The sequence below is a fragment of the Colossoma macropomum genome, unplaced genomic scaffold (assembly GCF_904425465.1).
Source record: "Colossoma macropomum unplaced genomic scaffold, Colossoma_macropomum, whole genome shotgun sequence".
Lineage (NCBI taxonomy): Eukaryota > Metazoa > Chordata > Actinopteri > Characiformes > Serrasalmidae > Colossoma > Colossoma macropomum.
In genome coordinates, this window is record NW_023494785.1 from 38159408 (window position 1) to 38185468 (window position 26061).

Below are 26061 nucleotides of genomic sequence, written 5' to 3' on the forward strand. Positions count from 1 at the left end.
AAGCCTTTATTTCAACATAATCAGACGAAATCTTAAGAAAATAAGCCATTATTTCAATACAATAAGACAAATTCTCAAGGATAAAAAGCTATTATTTCAACATGATCAGGCAAAATCTGAAGAAAATAAGCCATTATTTCTGCATAGATGAAATCTCAAGAAAATACGCCGTTCTTTCAACATAATCAGACAAAATCTGAAGGAAAAAGGCCATTATTTCCACAAAATCAGACAAAATCGCAAGAAAGTAAGCCATTATTTCAACATAATCAGACAAATCTCAAGAAAATAAGCCATTATTTCAACATCATCTGACACAATCTCAAAAAGCCATTGTTTCAACATAATCAGACAAAACCTCATGAAAAAAGCCATTAATTCAGCATGATTTTCAGCAATCAAAATCTTGAAAAGACATTGTTTTCAGATGAAAAATCAAACTGCTGTCAGAAACAGGGAGGAGACACAACAGACAATACACACTCTTTTCTCTAGTTGGTGGAAATGGGCTACCAAATGAATAAACTCTGGTGTTGTGGCATTTCTGTCTACATATCTTAATGAAGCCAGAGGCATTTCACAGATCTTCTCACGTGACGGTTTTGTATTATGGGAGGCTCAGAAAGTCACATGAAAAATCTAAACTTTGTAAACTTGAGCCCACACAGTTATTTTCACTGGGGGTCTGCTTACTCCCCCTGTGATGAAAGAAGGATGAACATGCTCCATTTCCTCAGGTGCCTATACTTCAGACTCTGCCATAATTCCAGAACACTCTTGTGGATTTCTGACCACTTTCAGAGATGTCGGTTAATTTATCACTGTTTAAACAAAACATTTTACCATAAAACCTGGAAAAATGAGTTACTTAACGGTGGAAATAGTGTTAGGCTATAAAAGTCATGCCATGCCCAGGTATTTTGATTAAAAATGATATAAAATGATCAAACATTTTAAAATTATGAACAACCAGGAAACACAAAGAATTTGAAGACTTAGCATTTTGCCAAAGCTTTGAATGTGGCTAAGCGTGTGTCATGATTTAAAAGAAGAACTGAAATCAAGTCAGCACAACCATGCAGTTTGTGCACAACTAAGCCATCTTAGTTTTTCCATGAACTTTGCTTTTCTAATCGCAGTAACAACCATTAAAGTACACAAATTGAAATACAGTATACGTGTAGTCTATTTGCACGCATTTATTCTTCTTTTTTAAAAAAAACGTGTATTGACCATTCAGTTTTACAGTACTTGACAGTTTTTTTTTACAGTGCAAAACTATAGAAGCAAACTTCAGACATTGGACACGTCTTGGCTGATTGACTACATGGGGAATTTCCCCTGAGGGAAAACTGTAAATGTTTTTTTTCTCCAAACTATTCCTTTAAACAGAGTAAGCCTAGTCTTGGGATGCATTGCCCTATCAGTGGTGATTCCATTGTGAACCCTGGTGTTTTTATTTCAAGGCTAGGCTTAATCTGCGTAGGAAAGCAACCTTAACAACAGTGTTTTCCTGGCCTATGTGTGTGTGTGTATGTATGCAGGGTCAGCTTTTGGCAGGGAAATGCCAGGTAAGTGTGCTGAAGCTGAGACGTGGCACATGTTCATTTGTGTGCTTTCAGGTTCTTCTGCTGTTTTGTGGCCAAGCTTTGTTCTGCATCGCTGTTTTCATGTTGTTGCTGTGGGAATCCGCTCTGTAGTTTCCGTTCTCTCCTTCGGGCTACGCCGAAAGCCCGCACGATTCATTTCTTAAGTGCACATCCATGTAAAGTTAAACAAATTGGAGCATTAAGCTGCTGCAGTCGATTGTCTAGGTGAAAATAAGTTAAAACATCCTCTACAGAGAACACACGTCTGCACATTTCAGTGCACAATTGCTGTTTATTTAAAACAAAACATAAAATCTGGCCTCTGCAAAAGTTACAGCATACTTTGTATTTTTTTTGTTTTATTTCTTTCCAGTATGTTAAAACTGCTGTATGTACGTTTTTTAAAATTAAAATCGAAAGAAGTAGCATTAAGAGTCAGGAGGAAAAACACTACAGTATTATCACTACAACTAAACTATATATAACATTGCCTCTTAAGGCAATTCAGTTCTTTCTCCATTTCCACATAATTAGATTAGGGTGTCATTCAGAGTGATTTGATGTGAAAGGTATCATTCCAGAGAAACTTTCTGAAATGTTTAATGCCCCTTATTACATTAAAGGGTTATGAGTGATGACTGAGACATTGCTTTGAGATTTGAGATAAAGTTTGGTTTGAGATAATGACCTGGTCAAAATGTGGGTGTGTGTAATATATATATATATATATATATATATATATATATATATAAAAAAGCTGAAATAAATCATATATATACATACGCACATCGATCAGGCATAATTATGACCACCTCCTTGTTTCTACGCTCATTGTCCATTTTATCAACTCTACTTACTATTACAGACAGTTACAGCACTGCTGTGTCTGATCCACTCGGACCAGCACAACACACTAACAGACCACCACGTCAGTGTTACTGCAGTGCTGAAAATGATCCACCACCCAAATAGTACCTGCTCTGTGAGGGTCCATGGGGCTCCTGACCACTGAAGAACAGGGTAAAAGGGGGCTAACAAAGTATGCAGAGAAACAGATGGACTACAGTCTGTAACTGTAGAACTACAAAGTGCATCTATGTAGTAAGTGGAGCTGATAAAATGGACAATGAGCATAGAAACAAGGCTGTTATGCCTGATTGGTGTGTGTATGTATGTATATATATGATTTATTTCAGCTTTTATGTCTTTCATCATATTCCCAGTGGCTCAGAAGTTTGCATACACATGGTGGTATTTGGTAGACTTGCTTGTAAATTGTTTAACTTGGGTCATAGTAGCCTTCCGCAAGCTTCTCACAATAAGTTGCTGGAATTTTGACCCATTCCTCCTGACAGAACTGGTGTGACTGAGTCAGGTTTGTAGGCCTCCTCGCTCGCACACGCTTTTTCAGTTCTGCCCATAAATTTTCTGTGGGATTGAGACTCCATTACTTTCATTTTGTTGCTCTTAAGCCATTTCGCCACAACTTTGGAAGTATGTTTGAGGTCATTGTCCATTTAGAGGACTCATTTGCACCCAAGCTTTAATTTGCTGGCTGATGTCTTGATGTTGCTTCAATATCTCCACATAATTTTACTTCCTCATAATGCCATCTGTTTTAAGTTCAGCAAAGCACCCGCACAACATGATCCTGCCACCTCCATACTTCATGGGTGGGATGGTGCCTTCCCTTTTTCATCGTTACATAACGGTGGTCATTATGACCACACAGTTCCATTTTTGTTTCATACAGATACTTTTGTACGTTTCTTTCAGTATCTTCACATGGTCGTTTACTGTTGTTCTTGAATTGATTTATATTTTTCGCACCAAAGTACGCTCATCTCTAGGAGACAGAACTCGTCCCCTTCCTGAACTTTATGATGATTGCGTGGCCCCATGGTGTTTAAACTCGTATATTATTGTTTAAGGTACCTTCAGGCGTTTGGAAATTACTCCCAAGGATGTACCAGACTTGTGCTGTTCCACAGTTCTTTTTCTGATGTCTTGGCTGATTTCTTTCAGTTTTCACAGGATGTCAAAGAGTCAAGAAGGCCTTGAAAGTAGGCTTTCAAATTCTGCCACAAGTACGCCTCCAATTAACTAAAATGATGTCAATTAGCCTATCAGAAGCTACTAAAGCCATCATATTGTTTTCTGGAATTTTCCAAGCTATTTAAAGGCACCATCAACTTGGCGTATGTAAATTTCTGACCCACTAGAGTTTTGATATAGTGATATATATAAGTGAAATAATCTGTTTGTAAACATTTGTTGGAAGAACTGTTTGTGTCATGTACAAAGTAGATTTCCTAAACAACTTGCTAAAACTATAGTTTGCTGACATGGAATTTGTGGAGGGGATAAATATGAGTTTTAATGACTTCAACCTAAGTTGTATGTAAAACTTATGAATGATATGTAGAAACACCCCTGGTTCCTACTACTGTTAAGAAAACTGAGTCTGTAAGTTTCTCTACACCCTTGGAGAAAAGGAGTTCTACGTAGATTCTTTAATAAAGGCAGTGTTTATATATTGTGGGTGGTGTGCAAAAATCTGCCTTATTTAAAACTCCCGTTTCCATTTGCATTGTATTGAAATTTGTTGCACATTAAGAATTGTTTTTTTGTTGTTTTTTTTTCCTTCTGTTGTAAAATTACTGTTATGGAGGTCTTGTTCCAACAGCGATGATATAGAAACATGTTTAAATGGTTCTGTGTAGCAACAAAATGGCTTTGACTGTTGTTAAAATTATTTTGGTTATATTATTTTGGTACTACATAGAACCCTTTGTATGGGGCCACAATTTCATATTAACTAAGTCTGAACATCTCAGTTTTTTTAAGTATTGGTGGAATGGTAAAACAAATTTAAATAAATAAAAACAAAATAATTTGTTTTTAGAAGTAATAGATCAACATGAATAAACTTCTAAATGTAATAATATTAGTCACTGTTGCACGATATTCACTTGGCTTTTTTTTTCCTCAGTAAAAAAGGGCATAGATTTTATTGACCTGTTACTTGGTACATTTTCTATGGTTTGATATTAAATTGCTAGTTATTACTCTGAATTTTGTTATTTTAATGTTATTTTAAACATTGGGCAAAGCACCCACATTTGTATATAAAATGCTACTTAGTGATTGTCAGTGAGAGCAAAACATGGCCCTTAAAAAGGTATCATTATATCCCACCCTGCCTCTGAATATGCATGTTTTCCAAATTGCACAATGGTGCAATATTTGTTTTTTTCCTCACACACTTAAGTGCTAACTGTCTTCTCATGCTGGTAGAAATAGAGGATTTGCTTTTGTTCATCTTAGACCAAACTCAGTCATTTAAATAAAAAGAAATGTTTGGGCTTTTTTTTAACTTAGGAAGTCTCTTACATTCATGCAAAAAGAATAATGTAAACGAGCTGCAAACTGTACTTCTTGTTGTTAAAAAGCTTATGAAGTATGAGACCCTGCTCTTTCATTTTCCAGCGAGTTATGCTTCATTTACAACCAAAAAAGCAGTGATTAGTAATTTCTGATTGACCTATAATAAATGAAAACAATACAAAACATATATTATTTGATGTTTTACTGTATGAACTTAGTTTTTTTTGTAAATATATGCTCATTCCCAATACGATGCCTACAACACGTTGCAAAAAGAGCATGTTTGCTGTGTTACATCTTTTATTTTTAACAGCACTTAATAAATGCTTGAGGTCTGAAGACACAAACTGATCCTGTTTGGAAGCAGAATTTTTCACACAGGTCTTCAGCTGTTTACCCTTCATAATTCACCACATGTTTTTAATAGGAGACATGCAGGCCAGTCTAGTACCCGTATTCTTTGATTACACAGCCATGCTGTTTGTCACACATGCAGAATGTGGTTTGGTGTTGTCATGTTGAAATAAACATGGATATCCCTGAAAAAGACGTTGTCTAAAAGGCAGGATATTTTGCCCCATAGTGTATATATGTATCTTTCAGTGTTAATGTTTCTTTCATAGATGTGCAAGTTGCCCACTAATGCACCCCTCCATACCATGACAGATGTTGACTTTTGAACTTTACGCTGATAACAGTCTGGATGGTACTTCACACTCCTTAACTTTGTGAACACAATGTCCATTATTTCCATAAGCAGTCTGAAAGGTTGACTCATCAGACCACAAAGCATCAGTCCATTTCAGATGAGCTTGAGCCCAGAGAAGTCGGCAGCGTTTCTGGTTGTTGACATATGGCTTCCACTGTGCATAGTACAGTCTTAACTGTGCAGTTTTAACTTGCATTTGTGGATGCAGTAGCAAACACTGTCTATTGACAACTGTTTATCAAAATATTCCCAAGTCTATGTAGTGATAACCATCATAAAAGCATGCAAGTTTTTAATGCAGTGCTGTGCGAGGGATCAAAGATCACAGGCATTCAGTCGTGGTTTTTGGCCTTGCAGAGATTCCTTTACTGATTCCCTGCATCTAAAATACCTAAAATCCTTGCAAATTCTTGTTACAGAACATTATTTTTTATTAAAAGGTTGGACTATTTGCTGACCTTTGCAGCAAGTGTAGAGCCTCAACCCATAAATTTCCCCATCTCGACTTGTTTTTGTAAGTGTTGCCAGCATCAAATTTTAGAATGAGCATATATTTACAAAAAACAATGAAGTTGATAAGATAAAATGTTGAATATGTCTTGCTTTCATTTACATACAGGTCCAAGTGGATTTGAAGATCACTGCTTTCTGTATTTATTTGCATTTCACATACTTTCCCAACTTTTTTTGGAATTGGGTTTGTACATTTTCTATGGTTTTAGATTAAATAGCTAGTTATTATTCTGCATTTTCAAAGTGTTATTTTAAAAATTGTACAAAACACCCACATTTGTATATAAAGTGCTACTGAATGATAGTCACTGAGGGTAAAGTATACCACTTAAAAAGGTATTATTATATGCCACCCTGCCTCTGCAGTCTAGCTCTTCAATATGCATGTTTTCCACATTGCACAATGGTGCAATATTTGTTTTTTTTCCATGCACTTAAGTACTAAAAGTCTTACCATGCTGGTAGACATGGAGCATTTTGAGTTTGTGCTAAGATGAACAAAAGTAGGCTTTTGAAAAGAAAGAAATGAGTACTTTTTCAACGCAAGTCTTAAAAGACAAGTCCTGTGAGTGAGCTGCTAATGAAGTATGAGACTCCACTCTTTCATTTTCCAATTATTTATATTTCACTTAAATCAGAGAGAAATGATAAGAAATAATGGCGTAATTGTACAGTATGTGTTTATACAAATGAGCTCATATTTACATTTCCTATGATAATGCCTTTCTGAATAGCTCATCAGACGCCTTTGGACACTAGACACATTTTCTCTCTCTCTCTTTGTCGCTCTCTCTGTCTCTCCGCCGAATCAGCTCAAGTTGTGTGCAGTCTTGAGTATATTAAGTTCTCTGTAGAAAAGGTTTTAAAATGATATGGCTCTTCCAATTAATAAACCCCTGACCAAAGCCAACAAAGGTGTTAGAAGTGCTAACATATCGCTGATGTTGGAAGAAAACCTTGTATCTTCATTTTTGTCGTTTTTCAGTTTTTGATATTATTTGAAAATGCCTGTTGCCCTTTACATTGTATGCAAATTTCATGATGGATGGACCAAAAGAAACGACCCAAAATGACTTGAAAAAGTCTAGTTCCATTGACTTACATTGAAATTAAAGTAGGTCTTTTGTAATTTTGGAGATACAAGGTTTTCTTTTGACAACAGCGATAAATGAAATGACAGAGATTATAGGAAATTTAAGAAACCTTTCTGAACAGTGGACAAAAGAATCTTTTCTGCCTCACACAAGTAGCCTTGTGACAGTATGTTGCTGTCTCAGTGGATTTCTGAGAACAACTTGACCTTTGCGACATACTTATTTTAGGGCTCCAACAAGCACAGAGTTTGATCTGACTTGAGGGCTACACAGTAAATCGGATTTTTGTTTACATGAAATTATTCAATAAACGAATCAACGGCTGTGATGACAGAATGGATCAAGCAACGGAGCGACACAGTTAGATTGGCAGGGACGTAGCACTAGTATTTATGATGCATTTGTTCCATCTCGCCCTGCGTCATTTAAAAAAAGCAAAAAAAAAAAAAGAGTGGTTTGCTTACACAGTCACCAAGTACGTATCTGTATCCTGACTAGCTAACTTAACATTAGCTTAGCGAGCAGCCTGCAGGGTGACACCACAGTACAGGTTTGATTCTGACTGACTGCTGCTCTGCTGACACAAGTTTAGATGATAAACTCATGTCTGAGAGAGCAAGAAGTTGAGTGACCAGTGTTGGAGTGACAGAAAGCCGAAATCGAACCTGTTCTGTGAGGTTGGATCTGTAGCCTGATTAGCTAACTCAATGTTAGCTTAGTAAGCAGGCTACGCACCCAAACAGAGCCACACACCACAGTACAGTTTAATTTTGACTAACTGCTGCTCTGCTGACACAAGTTTAGATGATAAATCTGAGAGAGGAAAAAATCGAGTGACCAGTGTTGGAGTGATGGAAAGCCGAAATCAAACGGGACCGTGGGATTTTGGCTAAGCTAATGATAGCTTATGTAGCAGGCCAGACGCGCCGCACAGCACATGGTTGGTTGGTTGGTTTCAAGGCTTGGTTCCAGTTAACTGATACTAAAACAACACCCTTTTAGAGGAAAACTGAGAGCGCAAAGTCGAGGGACTGATGTAAGATTGACCGAAAGCCGAAACTGAACGTGTTCTGTGGTGAGTGTAGCTCTTAGCCGTGGCTGAGTTGCTGTCATGCTTTGTTTTTCTGAGGTTTACTTCTTATCAGTGAGCTCCCACAGCCCCATCAGTAAGACCCTCTAATATGTAAATGGGTGGAATGTCTTTATTTGGCTGTTCAGATGTAAAATAGTATTTCAAAATTTTGAAATACTGTCATAATTTTTAAATATAGTAGCCTATATCTTGTTATGGGTATAACACCAACGCCTTGCTACCCCTATAATTGATACAGAACGTTTACTTGGATTGATGGTTATATGGACAGTTCTTCAAATTTCCATGCCATGCATTGAGAATTTCTTTGGAGAGCCAAAGTGGCGGTTCACTATAACCAGAAGCTGTTCGGAAGAGTTCCATGAAATAACTATCCATCTACCTATCACCTTACCTGTTTTCTCAATTCTAGAATCTAATCATTTATCTGTTTCCCATTTTTGTTAGTGTTTATATGATTCCGAGTGGGGAATATTTACCTGGGTGACCCATTTCATACGTCACTAGCTGAAGGTTTCCACATTAAACACTGTGTTTATGGGTGGCATGAACAACTGGTTCATTTGTGATTTTATGACAGCATATTTTACAGACTTTTACAACATATTTTACAACTACATTATCCCGACAACATCAGAAAACAGATTTAACATCAATCCATGCACTATTTTTGTCCTTCCTGAGATGACTGGACGCTGTTCGGCTGGGGCCATTTCATAATAGAATTGCACGCTTTGTATGACGTTCATTTTACTACACCGTATTTGACTTCACTGAAATGTTCTCCACTTCCAAGAGACGTTCTGTTTTCCAACATGTAATCTAATGTTATCTTCACCGTGCTGACATTAGCCACTAAGGCTAGTTGGTTACAAATGCTGACTCACTGCCAGCATGTGCAGGAAATGTGTTGAACTCAGGAGCTTTTGTTTTGTTTTATTTGTGCGTTGTTGTTATGCTGCTGTGAAATGCTGCCTGCACTGTTGTATATTGTGTAATGCACCATGTTGTGACTTTTGTGGATGTTGCTTTCTTGAGTTTACCTCACTTAGTCACCACCATCATTCAGTCTGTTCTGTTATATTGCCCCCTTACGTACAAACCCAATCCTAAAAAGTTGAAAGAGTTGAAAAAAATGTGAAAGCAGCAGTGATTTGCAAGTCCTTTCTGACATATGTTCAACTGAAAACAGTACAAAGACAAGATATTTAATACCTCAACTAATTAGCCTTAGTGTTTGTAATAGGTACCTGCAACATATTCCAAAAAAGTTGGGACAAGAGCATGTTTACCACTGTATTACATTATTATTATTTTTTTTTTGGCCCCATTTTCTCCCCAATGTAGTCATTTCCAGTTCCACCCACTAGTTAGGACTCCCCTAGTTAGGACACCCACTAGTTAGGACTACCAGCGCTAGGAGGTCGAAGGCTAGCACAGGCTTCATCTGAGACCTGTGAAGCACCGCCGCATCTTTTTGAACTGCCGCTCACACAACGTCACTGGACAGCCGAACGTGCTCGGAGGAAAGTGCCAACCGCCAGATCTGTTACGTCAGCTAACAGACGCCGGTGCTGACTGGCATCACACTGAGTGATGGGGAGAGAGGTGGGGCCATCCTACCCACCCAGAGAGCTTGGCCAATTGTGCTCTCTTGGACTCCCAGCCAAGGATGGCTGTAGCATCACCAGGGATCGAACTCGCAACCTCCTGGTGATGGGGCTAACGCTTAGATGGTTGTGCCACTCGGGAGCCTTATCACCTTTCTTTTTAACAGCGTTCGATAATTGCTCATGAACTGAGGACGCCAACTGTTGTAGTTGTGAAACTGGAATTTTTTTTACCGTTCTTGCTTGATATAACACAGCTACCCAACAGTCTAGGATCTCAGTTGTCGTATATTGCATTTCATATCACGTTTTCAATGGGAGACTAGTCTGGACAGCAAGCAGGTCAGTCTAGCACCTGTACTCTCTTACTACAAAGCCCACTGTTGTAACACGTGCAAAATGTGCTTTGACATTGTCTTGCAGAAACAAGCAGCCATGTCCCTGAAAAAGACGTCATCTAGATGGCAGCATATGCTGCTCCAAAATGCGTTTGTACCCCTCAGCATTAATGGTGCCTTCCAAGATGCTGGCTTTTGAACTTGCTGTTTGGTAACAATCTGGGTGGTCTTTTTTTCTGTTTTGCCCGGAGAACACAACGTCCAGTATTTCCAAAAACAATTAGAAATGTTCACTCATGTCCGTTTTTGATGTAGTGCTGTACAAGGGAGTTGAATGTCATGGGCATTCAGTATTGTTTTTCGTCCTTGTCCTTTACAACAGTGAATCCCTAAAATCCCTACAGTTCTGTTTTGAGAAACATTGTTCTTTGTTGGACTATTTGCTCATGCAGTTTTTCACAAAGTGGCAACTGAGCCTTTTGTGAATGCTTTTATACCCAGTCATGATAGCATCACCTGTTACTTGTTCACTTGTTTACCTGTAGAAAGTTCCAAAAAAGGTGTTTTTGATCACCCCGGTTGTGCATTGCCCCTGTCCTGACTTTTTTGTAACGCATTGCAGGCATCCAATTTAGCGTATATTTACAAAAATCAATAAAGTCAATTGGGTAGAATATTAAATATCTCCTCTTTATGCTGTTTTCAATTAAATACCTTTAAGAAAATGGTTACCAATCATTGCTTTTTGTTTTATTTGCATTTAACCTACTGTCCTTTTTTACCTTCAACTTTTTTGGAATTGGTTTTGTGTAGAGTGAATTGAAATGAATGTTTCTGTAAACGGCGCTCTTATTTTACATTATATTATGCACTTCATTGATCATACAAGAAAATTGTATCATTTAGCTTTTTAATTGTGCTCAGTCTGGGAGCTGTACAGTGTCACCTTCCGTTTGCTGGCGCACTTCTCTTACCACTGGGCTTCCAGCCACATGCCCTAGTTTACATGAATTGTGGCCAGATCAAGCACAATCAAAACGCTGGGCTACTTTTTAAAATATCCAGTCTAAACGTTTTCAGAATTTCTGCATAATTAAATGGTTGAGCAAGCCATTAAACAAAGTCCTTCACAGTGATATGATGTGAAATGGTGCCTTGTAGAGGCTCTTATCAACTCAGAATTTAGTTCTAAACAATGGTGGTGATGGGAATCAGGGGTTGCGACGTCTACCACACAAATATAGTCATTGAATTTGCTATCCCGAGTAATAACTGACCCCACATACGTCTTGTGTGTTGACAGTGGTAAAATACTGGTAAATCTGAACAAATGCATGTTTTTTTGGCCTTAGAATGGCCTGCATGTACTCCTCCACCATGAATGGATTTGAAAAACACAATTTAGGCCAAAACCGTCTTGTAAAACAATGTCTTGAGCATCATACTGCAAATTTGTTACCATTTCATGTAACAACTTTTCTGTGATGTAGTTCTTAGAGCCATAAAACTCATATGACGTCTGATTCCAATCACCACCACTGTACCTCATTTTGCATCAAATTACTCTGAACGACTTATCTTGAACATTGAATCAGATATTTTGGAATTTCCCTTTAAAATATGCCTGGAACCGCTTGACCGCAATACATAAACATGATAGCAATGCAAAAATGTGTGCATATGTATGTATATATGTGTGTGTGCATATTTTGTGCATGAAAATGTCATTTTGTTGTGTAATTCTCAGATATGCAGGTCTGACGCATCTATTCACAGCAAAGATTTAGCTTTGCCAGCATAAAGGTTTATGAATAGTGTAACTTTAGCATTAGATTATTGTACTGCAGTGAAAATCTTTCAGCTTTTCTATAACGATCTCTGTTTTCTCTCTCTCTCTCTCTCTCTCTCTTTCTAGCCTCCACAATGGATGACGTCCATGGTAAGAATCTTTTAACATCACATATATTTACATTGACCTAATTCAGCACTGGTTTCGGAAGCAATTGAAAGTGTGTTCCTGCGAGGCCAGGCCAGCGCTAGCTCTGTTTGATGTGAACCAGAATGTGTCAGTGTTTGAGACGGCAGGGCTTGAGCCACAGCAGGTGAAGGAAAATGTTGGTCACTTTTGTAGTGAGGTGTTATCCTCTTAAAGTACATTCCATTAGGCCCAGCACTGTCAGGGGCACTGCAGAATATGTGAAAACTCCTTAGATGGTAGGCGTTCTTAAGGCCTGCTTTACTGAAAGCGTTGTAGCCAAATCGTCACAAATGAATAGTTTGGTAGAAAAAAACATGCATGCAAGTTTCCTCATTATCCAAAATGTAGCATGATTAGTGACTAAAGTGGCTTTAGTTTTGCACTGGAGCTACAGGGCTAATGTAGCTAATGTAAGAGACAGCACCATCCATCAGCATTTTGCAAACTGTATGCTTAAATCATCATTGTAGTTATTGTCCTAATTCATTGTTAAGTTTAGACCAAAACATTCAATTATTGAGCGATTATTTATCTAGGTAGAAAAGAGTTTACAAGCACTTAATAATCTGATAACTGCAGAAGATCAGATTTTGTCAGTAACTCGAGCATCACGTTTACATGCACTTGAGTAATCAGATAATGGGAAAACTCTCTAGGTCTACATGAATCAGGCAGTAATCGGATTTCTGCTTTGCAAACGGCCAATATACTCAGAATAAGACGTGACGTAAACATAATGTACAGCTCAAACTTCATGCTGCAGCTTTTTTTAAATAAACATTATGCCAGCTTTATCTGAAACTATGAACATACATCATCTAGAAGATGAAAGATATTTAAATCTTTAATTTCATCAAGCACGTAGTTGGTTTTACCATTGCTCCAAAATACGAAAGAAATCAGAGTAAGAGTACACATGCACTGAGAAATCTGATTACTGGGCTAAAATCCAGCTCTCTATCGGATTTCTGGACCTTATTCTAATTTAAGAAGTCAGGGTATGCTGTTTACATGACTGTTTGAATTATTAGATAAATCTGATTATGATCGGATTATTGAGTACATGTAAACACATTCAGTGTAAAACTGCAACATACAAGGCAAAAAATTTGTTAATGTCACTTATAAGCTTCAAATAAAACAAATGGAATGCGTCAAATATTTATGTTTAATCTGAAAAAGGCAAAACAGCTTAGCTATGCCACACAGAGCTCAGCCACTAACATAGTAGAATCCTATGGCGCTAGCAGAAATTAGCATTATTGTAGAAGTATTATTTTCCCTTGTTTGAGACTTTTATAATTTTTGACATTTATAGCCCAAATTGAAGGCCTAGCGCTAACGGTCACAGCTCACTGCTGCTGTCTTTGAAAACCTAAAGTCTATTTGCAATTACTTAACAACTGAACATGGTGTTAGGCAAGTGTGTGCACTGGAGCTACAGGATGACTTATGCATGCAGTTTGCACGATGCTAACATAGCGATTATAAGCTTCTAGGGAAATGTACCTACGTTTCCTGGGCCCTCAGCTCTTTATACCATACCTCCAATGTAATACCGCAATATAGTACATTCAGGAACCCCATGGTCATGGAATGAGTGATACCTACCTGGGCAAGTTCTGTTCCTGAAGTCTACACTTTTGCTAACTAAATGTTGAGGACAATTTGACATGAAATGGGGTCATTGAGGAGGTATTCAGAGCACGAATGACAACTTTGGTAATGTGTGAAATACAATTGTGAGTGAAATATTTGTAAATACATAAAATATATCAACGTCAGTCTTATTTTAACGTTGAGGGAGCACATTTGAGGCCACATGGGACTGAAACAGGAGTCCATGGGAACATACGGCTGCTCCCAAAATTACAAAGAGGGAACACGGGGCCGGGGGAACAAAGGGCTGTTTGCTAGACATTTCAAAGAGCAAATAAAGGTCCCTGGCAACATAGGGACGACTCGTTAGCCGCAGTGCTGTGCAAAAGTCGGAGACCACCAAAACTGTACCCATCAGATAAGCAGCCCTTAAAACTTTGATCTTTGAGGGTCAGAAGAAGGTCAGGCTTACTTCAGAACTGAAAAACTCCACAGGTGTTTCTGTCCGTCCTTCCACTGTGAGAAGACAACTTAACACTTTGGGTCTGAAAGGATGAGTAGCTGTCAAGAAGTCGTTACTGAGAAAAGGAAATAGACAAGAAAACAAAGAGAACAAAGAAGCTGCTGGTGTTCTCATAAAAATAATCTGACCAACCCAGAGTCCAGATTACTGTCTGTGTTTGGGATTACCTTGATTGTGAAAATAGACTGAACTTTGGAAGTGTAGAAAAATATTCTCGAGATTTCTTTGAAAAACAGAAGGCAAATTTTCTAAAAAAAATAATGGACGCTGCAATAAAGGCAAACATATGACAGGCCAAATAATAAATAGTTTGATATTACATATCGTTGTTGAGGCATCTGTAATTTTCTGCTAAATATACATTTTCTGCTATATATGTTTTGTTTTTTTGTTTTTTTTCTGGTGTCATATGACATGAAAACGTAAAACTTTTAGTATCTAACCATCTCGACTCAGCCTGCAAATGTTTTTAGTTTACTTTCAATTGGATTTTGGAATGTTTGTTATTGTTTTACATTTGTTATTCTTTTTAATTATTTCATCAACTTTTAACTTTTTAGTTACTACTGAGTTATTGTTTAACACTTTCTGTTCTTTATTTTATTTAATGCTTTTATTATCCCTGTTTAATCTGTTATTTATTAGTTTATTTTTGCAATTTTAATGGATTATTTGATCTCATTTGATTGTTTACTTTTACATTTTCTATTACAGTTATTATTACTGCTATTTTTTTTTAGCTTTAGCTAAGTTTTTACAATCTAATGTAGATTTCTGTATTGGCTCGTCTACATTGTAAATGAGGGTCACCCTCAATGTACTCTGAGTGTAAATAATGGTTGATTCATTGATTTTACTCTGACACTGCAAAATGAATAACATCTTCAATGGCCATTTTGACTGGAAATTAAACAAATGAGGAGCAGGGTCTCTGACTTTTGCACAGTTCAATACATGAGCCTCACAGCTCCAGTGCAAAACTAAAGAAGCAAAATTAGGAATACAGGTGAACAAAACTATTTTACAGAATTATTCCTTTAAGATGTCAGAATGACGTTCACTCTGGACACTTTTGTTCAAGTTAAAGTCTAATAGCCATGACGCTTTTGGAAAATCAGGCCTCGATGTAAAGCCAAAAGTGAATTTTATATCTCTGACATTGTCTTTGCACGTTTGTGTAGGTCTGGAAGTCATGAAGTCTGTATCTTTCTAATACTTGAGATATACTGTGTGTATGTAGAACCTCATCTTGCTTTTAGTAGCCATGTGAATATGGTGCAGGGTCTCAGCGTTTAGACTCAAGTCTTTTTTTATTCGTTTCTCTTTCCCACCAGAGCACGACATCCCATTTCATTATGGTAAGTGGGGATAAATTACATCTATTTAGAAAATCTTCAGGTATAGCGGAAAGAGGAGATTCAGTGTTTTGATGGACAGGGTGTGGTGACAGAGGCTTCGCACCACACAGTTTCAGTACAGTTTTCTCCACCTGCTATTTTTGATGCATAAGTACTTCCTGTGAATGTCACTTGCTGGTTGTATGCATGACTCATGAACTTGATGGATGGGTATGATTTGGGGAAACCAAATACTCTGTTTGGACACCATGTTTGTTGTATTGGGAGGTGTTGTGCTCATGTGGAGGTTGCGATGAAGGACCCCTCTCAGGAAACATCTGGGGAGGTCAGTGAGGGTTTGTGTTTTCCATCTGTTTTTCTGAAGTGGATGGAAAACACTCACCCCAGGGCCATGCTTCCGTACAGCCTGTTAAAGAAATCCAAACTCCATCATCAGCGGCCTCAGTTTAGCATCTTTAACCGTGTCACATATGCACATAAATGTTGCATACAAATATAAATATTGACTTTTGTATGAGTGGTATGTAAGATTCACTAGAATGTTTGCAATTAATTATATTTAAATTCATATATTATTGATTTATTATACATCCTTAAGTGGTCTTCCAGTTGGAAGATCCCAATTACTGAACTAAAATCCAGCTCTCTTAATTGGATTTCTAGAAATCCGATAATGGCCTAATCCGATCGAAGAAAGTGGAGTATGCTGTTTACATGACCACTTGAATAATCAGATAACTTCCAAAATATGATTAATCGGATTATTAAGTGCATGTAAACATATTCTTTGAGTGGAGAAAAGGTGAAAATGGAGGAAACCGGTCGTTATTCCTCATGCTGTTTAAATGTGTACATGTGTACATGTATGTACGAACCTCAGTTCCTAAAAAGGTTAGAACACAATGCTAATAAAAACAGAAAGCAGTGATTGTTAAATTCTGTTTGACGTGTAAAATTTAAATTGAAAACAGTTCTAAAATATATTTTGATGTTAATATGCTTATTCCAAATTTGATGCCTGCAACACGTTCCAGACCAAGTTGGGACAGGAGTGTTGAGGAAGGGAGGACATCAGCTGTTGTAGAATTTTTTTCCCCACTCTTGCTTGATATAACACTTCAGCCATATGTGGGGGAATATATATATATATATATATATATATATATATATATATATATATATATATATATATGTATATGTAATACACACACACATATATGTATGTATGTATGTATGTGTGCTATAACCATACTGTTATAACACCTGCAACATGTGGTTTGGTGTTGTCATGTTGAAATAAGCATGGCCATCAATGAAAAAGATAGTGTCTACAATTTTCCTGCAATATGTGTATATATATCTTCCCACGTTAATGGTGGCTTCACAGATGTGCGAGTTACTTGGGGCATGGGGTAGTTATTAGGGATGATACAGGTGAATAGGTAACAGGTGATGCTGTCACTGGTTAAAAATGGAGCATTCAACACCATAACATTATTGAAAGATTCAAAGAATCCAAAAAATCTCTGGGCCGAAAACCAGTATTGAATGCTTGTGATCTTCGACCCTTCAGATGGCAATGCATCAAAAACCTACATGCTTCTGTAATGAATATTACCACAGGGCTCGGGAATACTTCAGAAAACCTTTGTCAGTGAACCTTTTGCAGCTGCATCTACAAATGCAAGTTAAGACTCTATTATGCAAAATAGAAGTCACATATTAACAGCATCCAGAAACGCCGCCGACTTCTCTGGGCTAAAGCTCACCTGCAGTGGACTGACGCAAGGTGGAAATGTGTGCTGTGGTCTGACGAGTCCACGTTTCAAATTGTTTTTTTAAAGAATAGACGTTGTGTTTGCCGTGTAGAGAAGTCAGCTGTGTTTCTGGACACTGCTGATGAGCCCAGAATGCCATCGACATCTCATATGAGATGAAGAAACCATCCTGATTGTTACCAGCGCAAAGTTCAAAAGCCAATATCTGTCATGGTATGAGGGTGGGTTAGTGAGTAACTTGCACATCTGTGAAGGAACCATTAATGCAGAGGGGTACATATGCGTTTTGGAGTAACATATGCTGCCATCTAGATGACGTCTTTTTCAGGGACTCCCCTGCAAAACACTGCCAAAACACATTCTGCACATGTTACAACAGCATGGCTTCATAGTAAGAGAGTGCAGGTGCTGGACTGGCCTGCTTGCAGCCCAGACCTGTCTACTTTTGGAAAGGTGTGGCACGTCATGAAATACAGTAAACAACAACAGAGACCCCAGACTGTTGAGCAGCTGAAATGTTATATTTAGAAAGAATGGGAGAGAAATTCCACTTTCAAAACTATAACAGTTGGTGTCCTCAGTTCTCAAATGGTTACTGCTTTTAACAATGTTCAAAGGTGCTGTAATCCAGTGGTAAACAAGCTCCTGTCCCAACTTTTTTAGAACATGTTGCAGGCATCAAATTTAGAATAAGCATCTATACACAAAAACAGTAAAATTAAATTGTATTAAACACTAAATATCTTGTTTTTGTACTATTTTTTTGTTGAATGCAGATTCTAAAGGATTTGCAAATGAGTTGTCTGTTTTTATTTATGTTCAGACTTTTTCGGAATTGGGTACCTAGTTAAACAAGACTAATTATGTTCTCTTTGTAATGCAACATACAGTTGGCGAGTGTTCTTTCACTATCCATGTTTAAACACAGTGTAGTCCATTTTGTGAAAACACTGATTACAGACTGTATTTCAGTCTTTTAAAGTCAGTTTATCATTTGCAACATATGCAAATATAACTGAATATTTGCATAACATGTCATGTTATGTTGTTGTCTGTAATGTGCATCACCTCCAGTTCCACTTTTCCTTTCCTTCATGCTTTCTCGAGCAACAAACATTGAAAAAGACATGGCACAATTTCCACGTCCTTAACTTTTCATATGCATTTTCCTGTGGTAACGTTAAAATACTCCTCTGTCTGCTCCTTTCAGACTATGAATCTGTGCGGATTGGGGGTTTGATCTTCGCTGCCGTGCTCTTCCTCATGGGGATCTTTATTGTCATCAGTGAGTGTTTGTTGGATGACTGGAAGGGTTTCTTTTCTGAAAAATATGAATAGATGATCTATGTGTAGCCAAAACATTCTGCCCCAATACACTTGAATGGCTGATGCCTGAAGGTCTAGGTCAGTTTTTTGGATCCCTCTGCCTAGAGTATGCCAAAATTCTGTTTTTCCCATTTCTCAAACCCTTTCTTTTCCGAAACTAATGATTTTTATAATGATCTGAAACAATCATCATGAAAGTTACTAATCTTAAGGCAATTTATTCAATCATTATAAATCATTTACAGTGAGGAACTTAAATGTAGATCCATATATTGGCCTTTAGAGTTTGAGAGGTTAGCACAGTGGTACACTTTCAGGCATAAAATAAGTCTCAATTGTGTTTTCCATAAATATACCTGCTAAAGTTTCTCCCTGGAGCATCTTAACGATTTTCCAGCTGACAAAATGCAAGTCTTGTTGGTTGGACAGGGTGTGTGCCTCACAAGGTAATTATAGCTCTAGATTTAGATTCTAAAGTGAAGGGTGTTATAAATACACGGCCAATTACTTATTATAAGTACATTTGTGACACTATTTTGAAACCACACGTAGTGCCTTGGTACATCGGTGTAGTGTTATTGGTGTCACACAACATTATTGATTTTTAGTTTTAGAGGTATTGATGGAGAACAAAATCATAGTTAACTGTAATGTACAGTACTGTAGAAATGTCTGAAACCATAAGATACTCCAGTTGCATAAGGAAGGGTAAAGTTAAAGGAAAAAACTGAAAAAGGTTTCCAAAATTGGAGTTAAAAAAAATTCTTAAAAGATATAAAGGACATGGGATTCCTAATAACCACCTGCAAGACTTGGTAGACCACCAAAACTGTCCCCATAAGAAAAACAGTTTTAAAGCTTCCATTTTGAGAGACCAGAGAAGTTCCACTCTTGCTTCATATCTGAAAAAATCCACAGCTGTTTCTGTCCATCCTTCCACTGTGTCCACTGTCAAGAAGACGTTACTGAGAAAGGGAAATAGAAGGAAATAGAAAAAAAGGAAGAACGTTTGCAAATCAAACAAAAAAGCTGCTGGTGTTGGACTGACTGCCCCAGAGTCCAGACCTCAGCATCACTGAATGCATTTAATTACTTTGCTTGTGAGGAGCAGAAAATGCACCCAACTTCTAAGACTGAACTTTGGAGGTGTGGAAAAATATCCCTGCAGATTTCTTTGAAAACCTGAAAGCAAGTCTTCTGAACAAAAGAGATTCTGGGTAAGTTTATCTGTGAAATTAAAAACTTCTACTAAATGGCTGTTTGCGAATTAAGTAAAAGAAGGGTGGTCTCTGACTTCTGTACGTCATTGTTGAAAGGACAGTTCAAAATACTAAAAAAAACTAGTGTACTATAAATCCTCGTGTGATTTTAGGAGAAAATGGAACAAGTCTGTTCAATCAGTACAAGCTACATATGGTTTGTAATACTTTTAGAATGGAGGTAACATTATTCAGTTTATTAACTTTATTAAAGCAAACGGCCAATATCAGCAGAGACTGGGTTGGATATAGTAGGGAAAAAATTTGATCCAGTCCTGTAACAAATCTGTATCGAAATTGCCCTCGCACTGTGATATGTGGTGTTAGCTGTGTGGATCTTTCTGTGGGGTGAGTAGAAGGTTTGAGAAGTTGAAAGCTTAGTTTTAGATGCTTTTCTTAAGTGAAGTGATTTCATTAAAAAAAAAATAAAAATTATATATAGGCGCTATACACTGTAGCCCAGCGCTATAGAAAGGCTTCCTAATGAGGTTTATCCTTATGCAGGGCTTGGCCGCCCATGCATCGAGTCGAGAAAAACAAGATGAGGCACATGCTTTGAAATAGCTGGACTGCAAGACAGCTTCTCACCACCTTATGAGATACTTAATACCATACCCCACCTTAAGAGACCCTTGGCCCACTCAAGGCCCGTAACCAGGGGCCAGGCAGACAGCCCAGTCCTGAAACCCACACCAGCCCATAAATTAGTCATGCTCCTGATGAATGGGCTCAGCAAGCAGTGCCAATAAAGAGATCCAATAACCCAAACGGCCTGAGGTTAATCTCGGCAAATGCTTTAGAAAGATCAATGGGTTCTTCTTTTTTTAATATACGAATATCTAGGTTCTTCTTTGTATTTGTTTATTTAATCTGGTATTCGAATAATGCGTATGTGTTTTGAAATTAAACAAATACAGTACTGTGCACAAGTCAGACAACACCCTTCATTTATTTAATTTCCAGCCAAAATGGCTAGTTATTCATTTTTCAGCATAAGGGAAAAAGCAGAAAACATACAATTACACCTTCCATTCTTTTCGGGAGGCTTGCTTTCAGTTTTTCAAAGAAATCTGCAGGGATGTTTTTCCACACCTCCAAAGTTCAGTCTTCGAGTTTGGTTGCATTTTCTGCTTCTCACCATCCAAGTAATCCCAAACACATTCAGTGATGTTGAGGTCTGAACTCAGGGGTGGTCAGTCCATTGTTCTGAGAACACCAGCAACTTCTTTGTTTGATTTGCTTTCTTGTCTATTTCCTTTTCTCTTCACAGCTACATGTCCTTTCAGACCCATAGCACAGAGTTGTCTTCTCACAGTGGAAGGATGGACTGTGGATTTGATTCAGATCTGCAGCAGCTTGATTTTCTCCTCTCTTTTAAAAATGAAAGCTTTACTGTTTAGCTGATGGTGACAGACTAGTGGTCTACCACGTCTTCCAGGTGGTTGTTAGGAGCCTCATTTTCTCTGTATCGTTTTAATCATTTTCAAACTCTAGTTCTGTTTTTCATTTCCCTTATTTTCCTCTGACCTCTCCCTTCCTTATGCAAGTGGATTGTCATATCTAATCTCCTCAGAAACATCTTCTTATAACTTAATTGCTACCGAACGGTGTTTTCTGTTTTTTGCAGTGCTGTATTTCTGCTCTTCTCAAACTTGTATATCCCGTGTCAGGTTTTATTGTCTTGTGTTCCTGCTCATTCTCACTCTCTTGCGTTTCCTGTAGGCCGAAAGTGCCGCTGCAGAGGAAGCCAGTCGTCAAAGTGAGTCGAGGAGGAAAAAGCAGCTTATTTCATAACTGATAGCATTTTTCTTCTGTTCACGTGCTACACGGCGGTGTGAAGTGCATGGCTTGTCATAATTTTATGAACAGTATCTGTGTATTATTCTAAAGCTTAGCACTGTCTTGTTTCTTTTTCCCCTTTTAAGGCCAGTGGGACCAGTGGGGGTTTCTGACCCAGAAGCAGCTAGGGGTGAGAGGTCTTCATTGTGTTGTCATTGAGTGTACACCTCATACTCATTCACTATCAGCATGATGGGAAGAAATGCGTGACGGTGTACATTACCAAAGCACATTTGATAGCTTTCATCATTGATGTAACGTAACTTTGTATTTCCCAAATGGAAACTTTATACGAAAAGAAAGAAAACTTCTTATAGGGGAATTCCCATGATATTTATTTTGTTTTTATCTTCTGTTTTGATGTGGAGTGGTGCATTCTAGAGAATTTTACTAGGTTTCCTTACAGCAGTGGTGACAGGAATCAGGAACCAACAATAGCCATTTTATTTACTATCCTAAACCACCAGTGAAACTACACGTCTTTTGAGTACTAATTTGTAATGTTGATGATAGTAAAATGTGGTAAATCTGAAAAAAAAATTCTTCGGGGAAGATTTTGCATTACAGCATCTTGCATGCGTCACTTTGCCACAAGAGGCTTTAGGCCTAAAAGTTGTCTCTAAACTATCATAGAAAAACATATCAGGCAACATATCTGTAACCGTTTTGCATAATAGCTTCCTGTGGTGGAGGTTTTGGAAGCGTTAAACCCTTCAGATGTCTGATTTCTATCACTACTACTCTGACTGATTCTGATTCTCTAGAACATTCTCTAGAGCGTTTCACATCAAACCATTTGCTGACAATAAATGTGAAGTTATGACTCCTTCATTGCAGGTAGAAATTAAGCTTGAACATGCAGAAAACAGATGAGCAGGTAAGTATTTACCACTAATTTTACATTATATATTCTCTTTAACAGCATGTTAAATACAAACCTCATTTCCAAAAAGTTTGTGATGTAACCACGCTGTTGTAACACGTGCAGAATATGGCTCAGCGTTTTATTTTCAAATAAGCTTGGATGTCCCTGAAAAAGATGTTGTCCAGAAGGCAGCATATGTTGCTCCAAAATATCAACACATCAGTGTTAAAAGTGCTTTCATTTTATGCTGATAACAGTCTGGACGGTCCTTTACTTGTTTGGCCTGGAGAACACGTTCAGTATTTCCGTAAACAATCTAAAAGGTTGACACGTCAGACCACAGTACACATTCCCACTCTGCATCAGTCCATTTCAGAAGAGTTTGAGCCCAGAGAAGTAGGTGGCGTTTCTGGATGTTCTTGACAAGCCTTCTGCTGTCTTAACTTGCATTTGTTCATGCAGCGACGCATGGTGTGTATTGCTAATGGTTTGTCAAAGAATTCACAAGCTTATGTGGTGAAATTCCTCACAGCATTCTGGTTTTTAATGCTTGATTGAGGAACACGGTTAAACGTTGGATTATTCGATGACGCATTTTTTGTAAACTGGCAAGCCTCAACCATCCTTGCTCATAAAGCACTTTCCTGGATGCTCCTTTAATACCCAAGCACAATTGCATTACCTGCTTAAGATGTTTTTTGAACATTTTACAATGTTCCTAGTCTTAAACTGTCCCTGTCGCAACTTTTTTGGAACGTGTTCCAGGCGTCAATTTCAAAATGAGTGCATTTACAAACAATAAGATGTTAGACATTAAATATCTTTAAAACATTGTCTGTAAGTGTATTTATACTGTTTTTGTTTAAATGCAGCTCAAATTTGACCTACAAATCACTGCTTTCTGTTTTTTATTTCTATTTCACATACTGCTCCAATTTTTTTGGAACTGCAGTTCATGCACATTGTGAAGAGTACCATTCAGTTTCTGGCAAATTAACTCTACATGTTTAGCCACAAAATCCCCAGTACTGAATGAACTTTTAGTGTCTACACCAGGCATGTCAAACCAGAGACCTTCGGGGCCAAAGTGCTGCAGAGATTAGTGTTTACACTTCTCCATTCCTCTGAATTCAGTTCATGAAGGCCTTGCTAATTAGCTGATGAACTGAATCAGGTGTGTTTAATGAGGCAGTATGCTGAAATCTGAAGTGTTTCGGCCTGCAAGAACTGGAGCCAATCCTGCCAATCCTATTAAATGCATTTTGATTATAGATTAAGACTGAGGTCTTTATTTGCTCCCTCCACTCAACAAGATGACGGAAAACCTCTGCTTACATGCTCACTACAAGTAATCAGATCCAAAATTACGCACATGCGTTGAGAACCACTTAGTGTAGACGTTACCATGACAACGAGCATCATGTGAGTCCAGTCAGAGTGAGATGAGCAGCAGTGAGCAGTGCTTGTGTTTTTAATTACTTTAAAATGATGTCACACCCAGGAAAACGTCCTTCACATGTCCTTATTAAAGAAGGCCGAGAGGAAGACGTCGTGTTCTGAGACACATAAGCTGGACGTCCGTCCCACCGCCGTCCTTTAAAGATCAGAGCATAAACTTCGTCTCCTCTGCAGACCAGTTTCTTCTCCCGCCATGTTGTAAACTTTCACTATGACACAAACGAACATGCGCAGAACGTACTTAAACTTTCCGATTGGGAATGTAATCGGATACAGGCGTTTAAATAGATATTATTCTTCTGTTTAACAGATTGGATTACCCACCTCGTTCAATCGGATAGAAACTGTATTCTGAATGGCCTCATCAGACTAATCTGTTCTGATTGAGGTGTATACATGGATGTATTCAATTCCGATTGAGCTATTAATCGGATTATTAACAGATTATCAGGCTGCATGTAAATGTGGCTAGTGGTCTCCAACCTTGGTCTTGGAGAGCTACCTTCCTGCAGAGTTTAGTACCAGCCTGCACCCAGTAAGCTGCATCGCCTCTTACTTAAGTCTAATTCATCTCTTCCAGCTAATCAGGGACTTGGGAAGAGGTTGAATAGGTGGAGCAGATGTGGCAAATTGTGGTTGGAACTAGGCTATGCAGAACAGTAGCTTTCCAGGACCAGGGCTGGAGACCACTGATGTCATTCAACACTCCAGTGGAGTTTCAGCTGTGTTGATACAGTGTTGATCTATTTCACATGTGTCAGGCTCCAGTCCTCACAGGCCAAAACACTGCACACTTCAGCACGATGCCTCATTCAGCTCATCAGCTAATTAGCGAGGCCTTCATGAACTAAATAAATAAAGCGTTAGATGAGGGTAAACACTAATCACTGCAGCACTTTGGCTCTAAAGGTCCCCAGTTTGACATACCTGATCTATTTGCTGTGAAACATTTCATTTTATTAATTAATCTAATTTATTTATGGCTTTTTGTGATAGCACACCTTGCCACCAGAGGGAGACTTACAACACTGGCACCCTTGTGATCAGCAGCAGCAGCAGCAGGATGACTGAAGGCTATAAACAATCTGCTTCTTCTTCTTTTCTTGTGTGTTTCCCACTTTTCCCACACTGCCTGTTTTTCCTCACTGTCGGACACTGCCTTGTCTTCACCTCTGCATTTGCTAGACACGTTATCCTGAACAGATGTGCAGGTGATCTTTAGCTATGTTTAGTTGAGATTATGATTTAGTAGAGATTGAGGCAAAACGTCTTTGTTAAAACCTACAACGTCTTATTTAGACTTCTGTAGCATGTAGAATGTTCAGGCAGCATTCACTTTTAAATTGTAGCATTTTATACATTTTGTAAAGTCTTTTCATTGTTGCAATGATTCACTGTTGAGCTAAATCATTAAGTGTAGAGAACACCAGCTGTCCTGTCAAATAAATTTTCTTTAGTAGGAATATGCAGTGGTTTATTGTGGTGCAAATCCTATGCATGAGAAATGGTCTAGTCTATGGTACTGAAAATAAGGACTGCAAAAAGTAATTTATTTAATTTCCAGTCAGAAATGATTTGTTGCTATTTTCAGTGTCAGGGAAAAACAGCACTTGGAAGCCTTGACAACGAAAGATAACTTGTCCAGTATTTAGTGCGTCCACTATTTTCTTGTTTTACAGCTTTCATTCTTTTCAGGAGACTTGCTTTTAGTTTTTCAAAGAAATCTGCAGGGATATTTTTCCCCG

General features: G+C 38.0%; 1 protein-coding gene across 4 annotated transcripts in view; it reads left to right on the forward strand.

Annotated features, from left to right (window-relative positions):
- The window catches only part of fxyd6l (FXYD domain containing ion transport regulator 6 like), a 31973-nt gene extending 6207 nt beyond the window's left edge, over positions 1–25766 (forward strand). The window contains exons 4-11 of one of the 4 annotated variants that reach the window (XM_036593411.1): positions 1545–1571; positions 12249–12272; positions 15768–15791; positions 18780–18854; positions 21877–21913; positions 22080–22123; positions 22831–22870; positions 25313–25766. In XM_036593411.1, the coding sequence (XP_036449304.1) occupies positions 1545–1571; positions 12249–12272; positions 15768–15791; positions 18780–18854; positions 21877–21913; positions 22080–22123; positions 22831–22841 (242 nt within the window). In that variant the 3' untranslated portion in view covers positions 22842–22870; positions 25313–25766. The remainder of the gene's footprint in view (positions 1–1544; positions 1572–12248; positions 12273–15767; positions 15792–18779; positions 18855–21876; positions 21914–22079; positions 22124–22830; positions 22871–25312) is intronic. The other 3 variants (XM_036593419.1, XM_036593428.1, XM_036593437.1) reach the window with 3 other exon arrangements.
- The last annotated feature ends 295 nt before the right edge of the window (positions 25767–26061 follow it).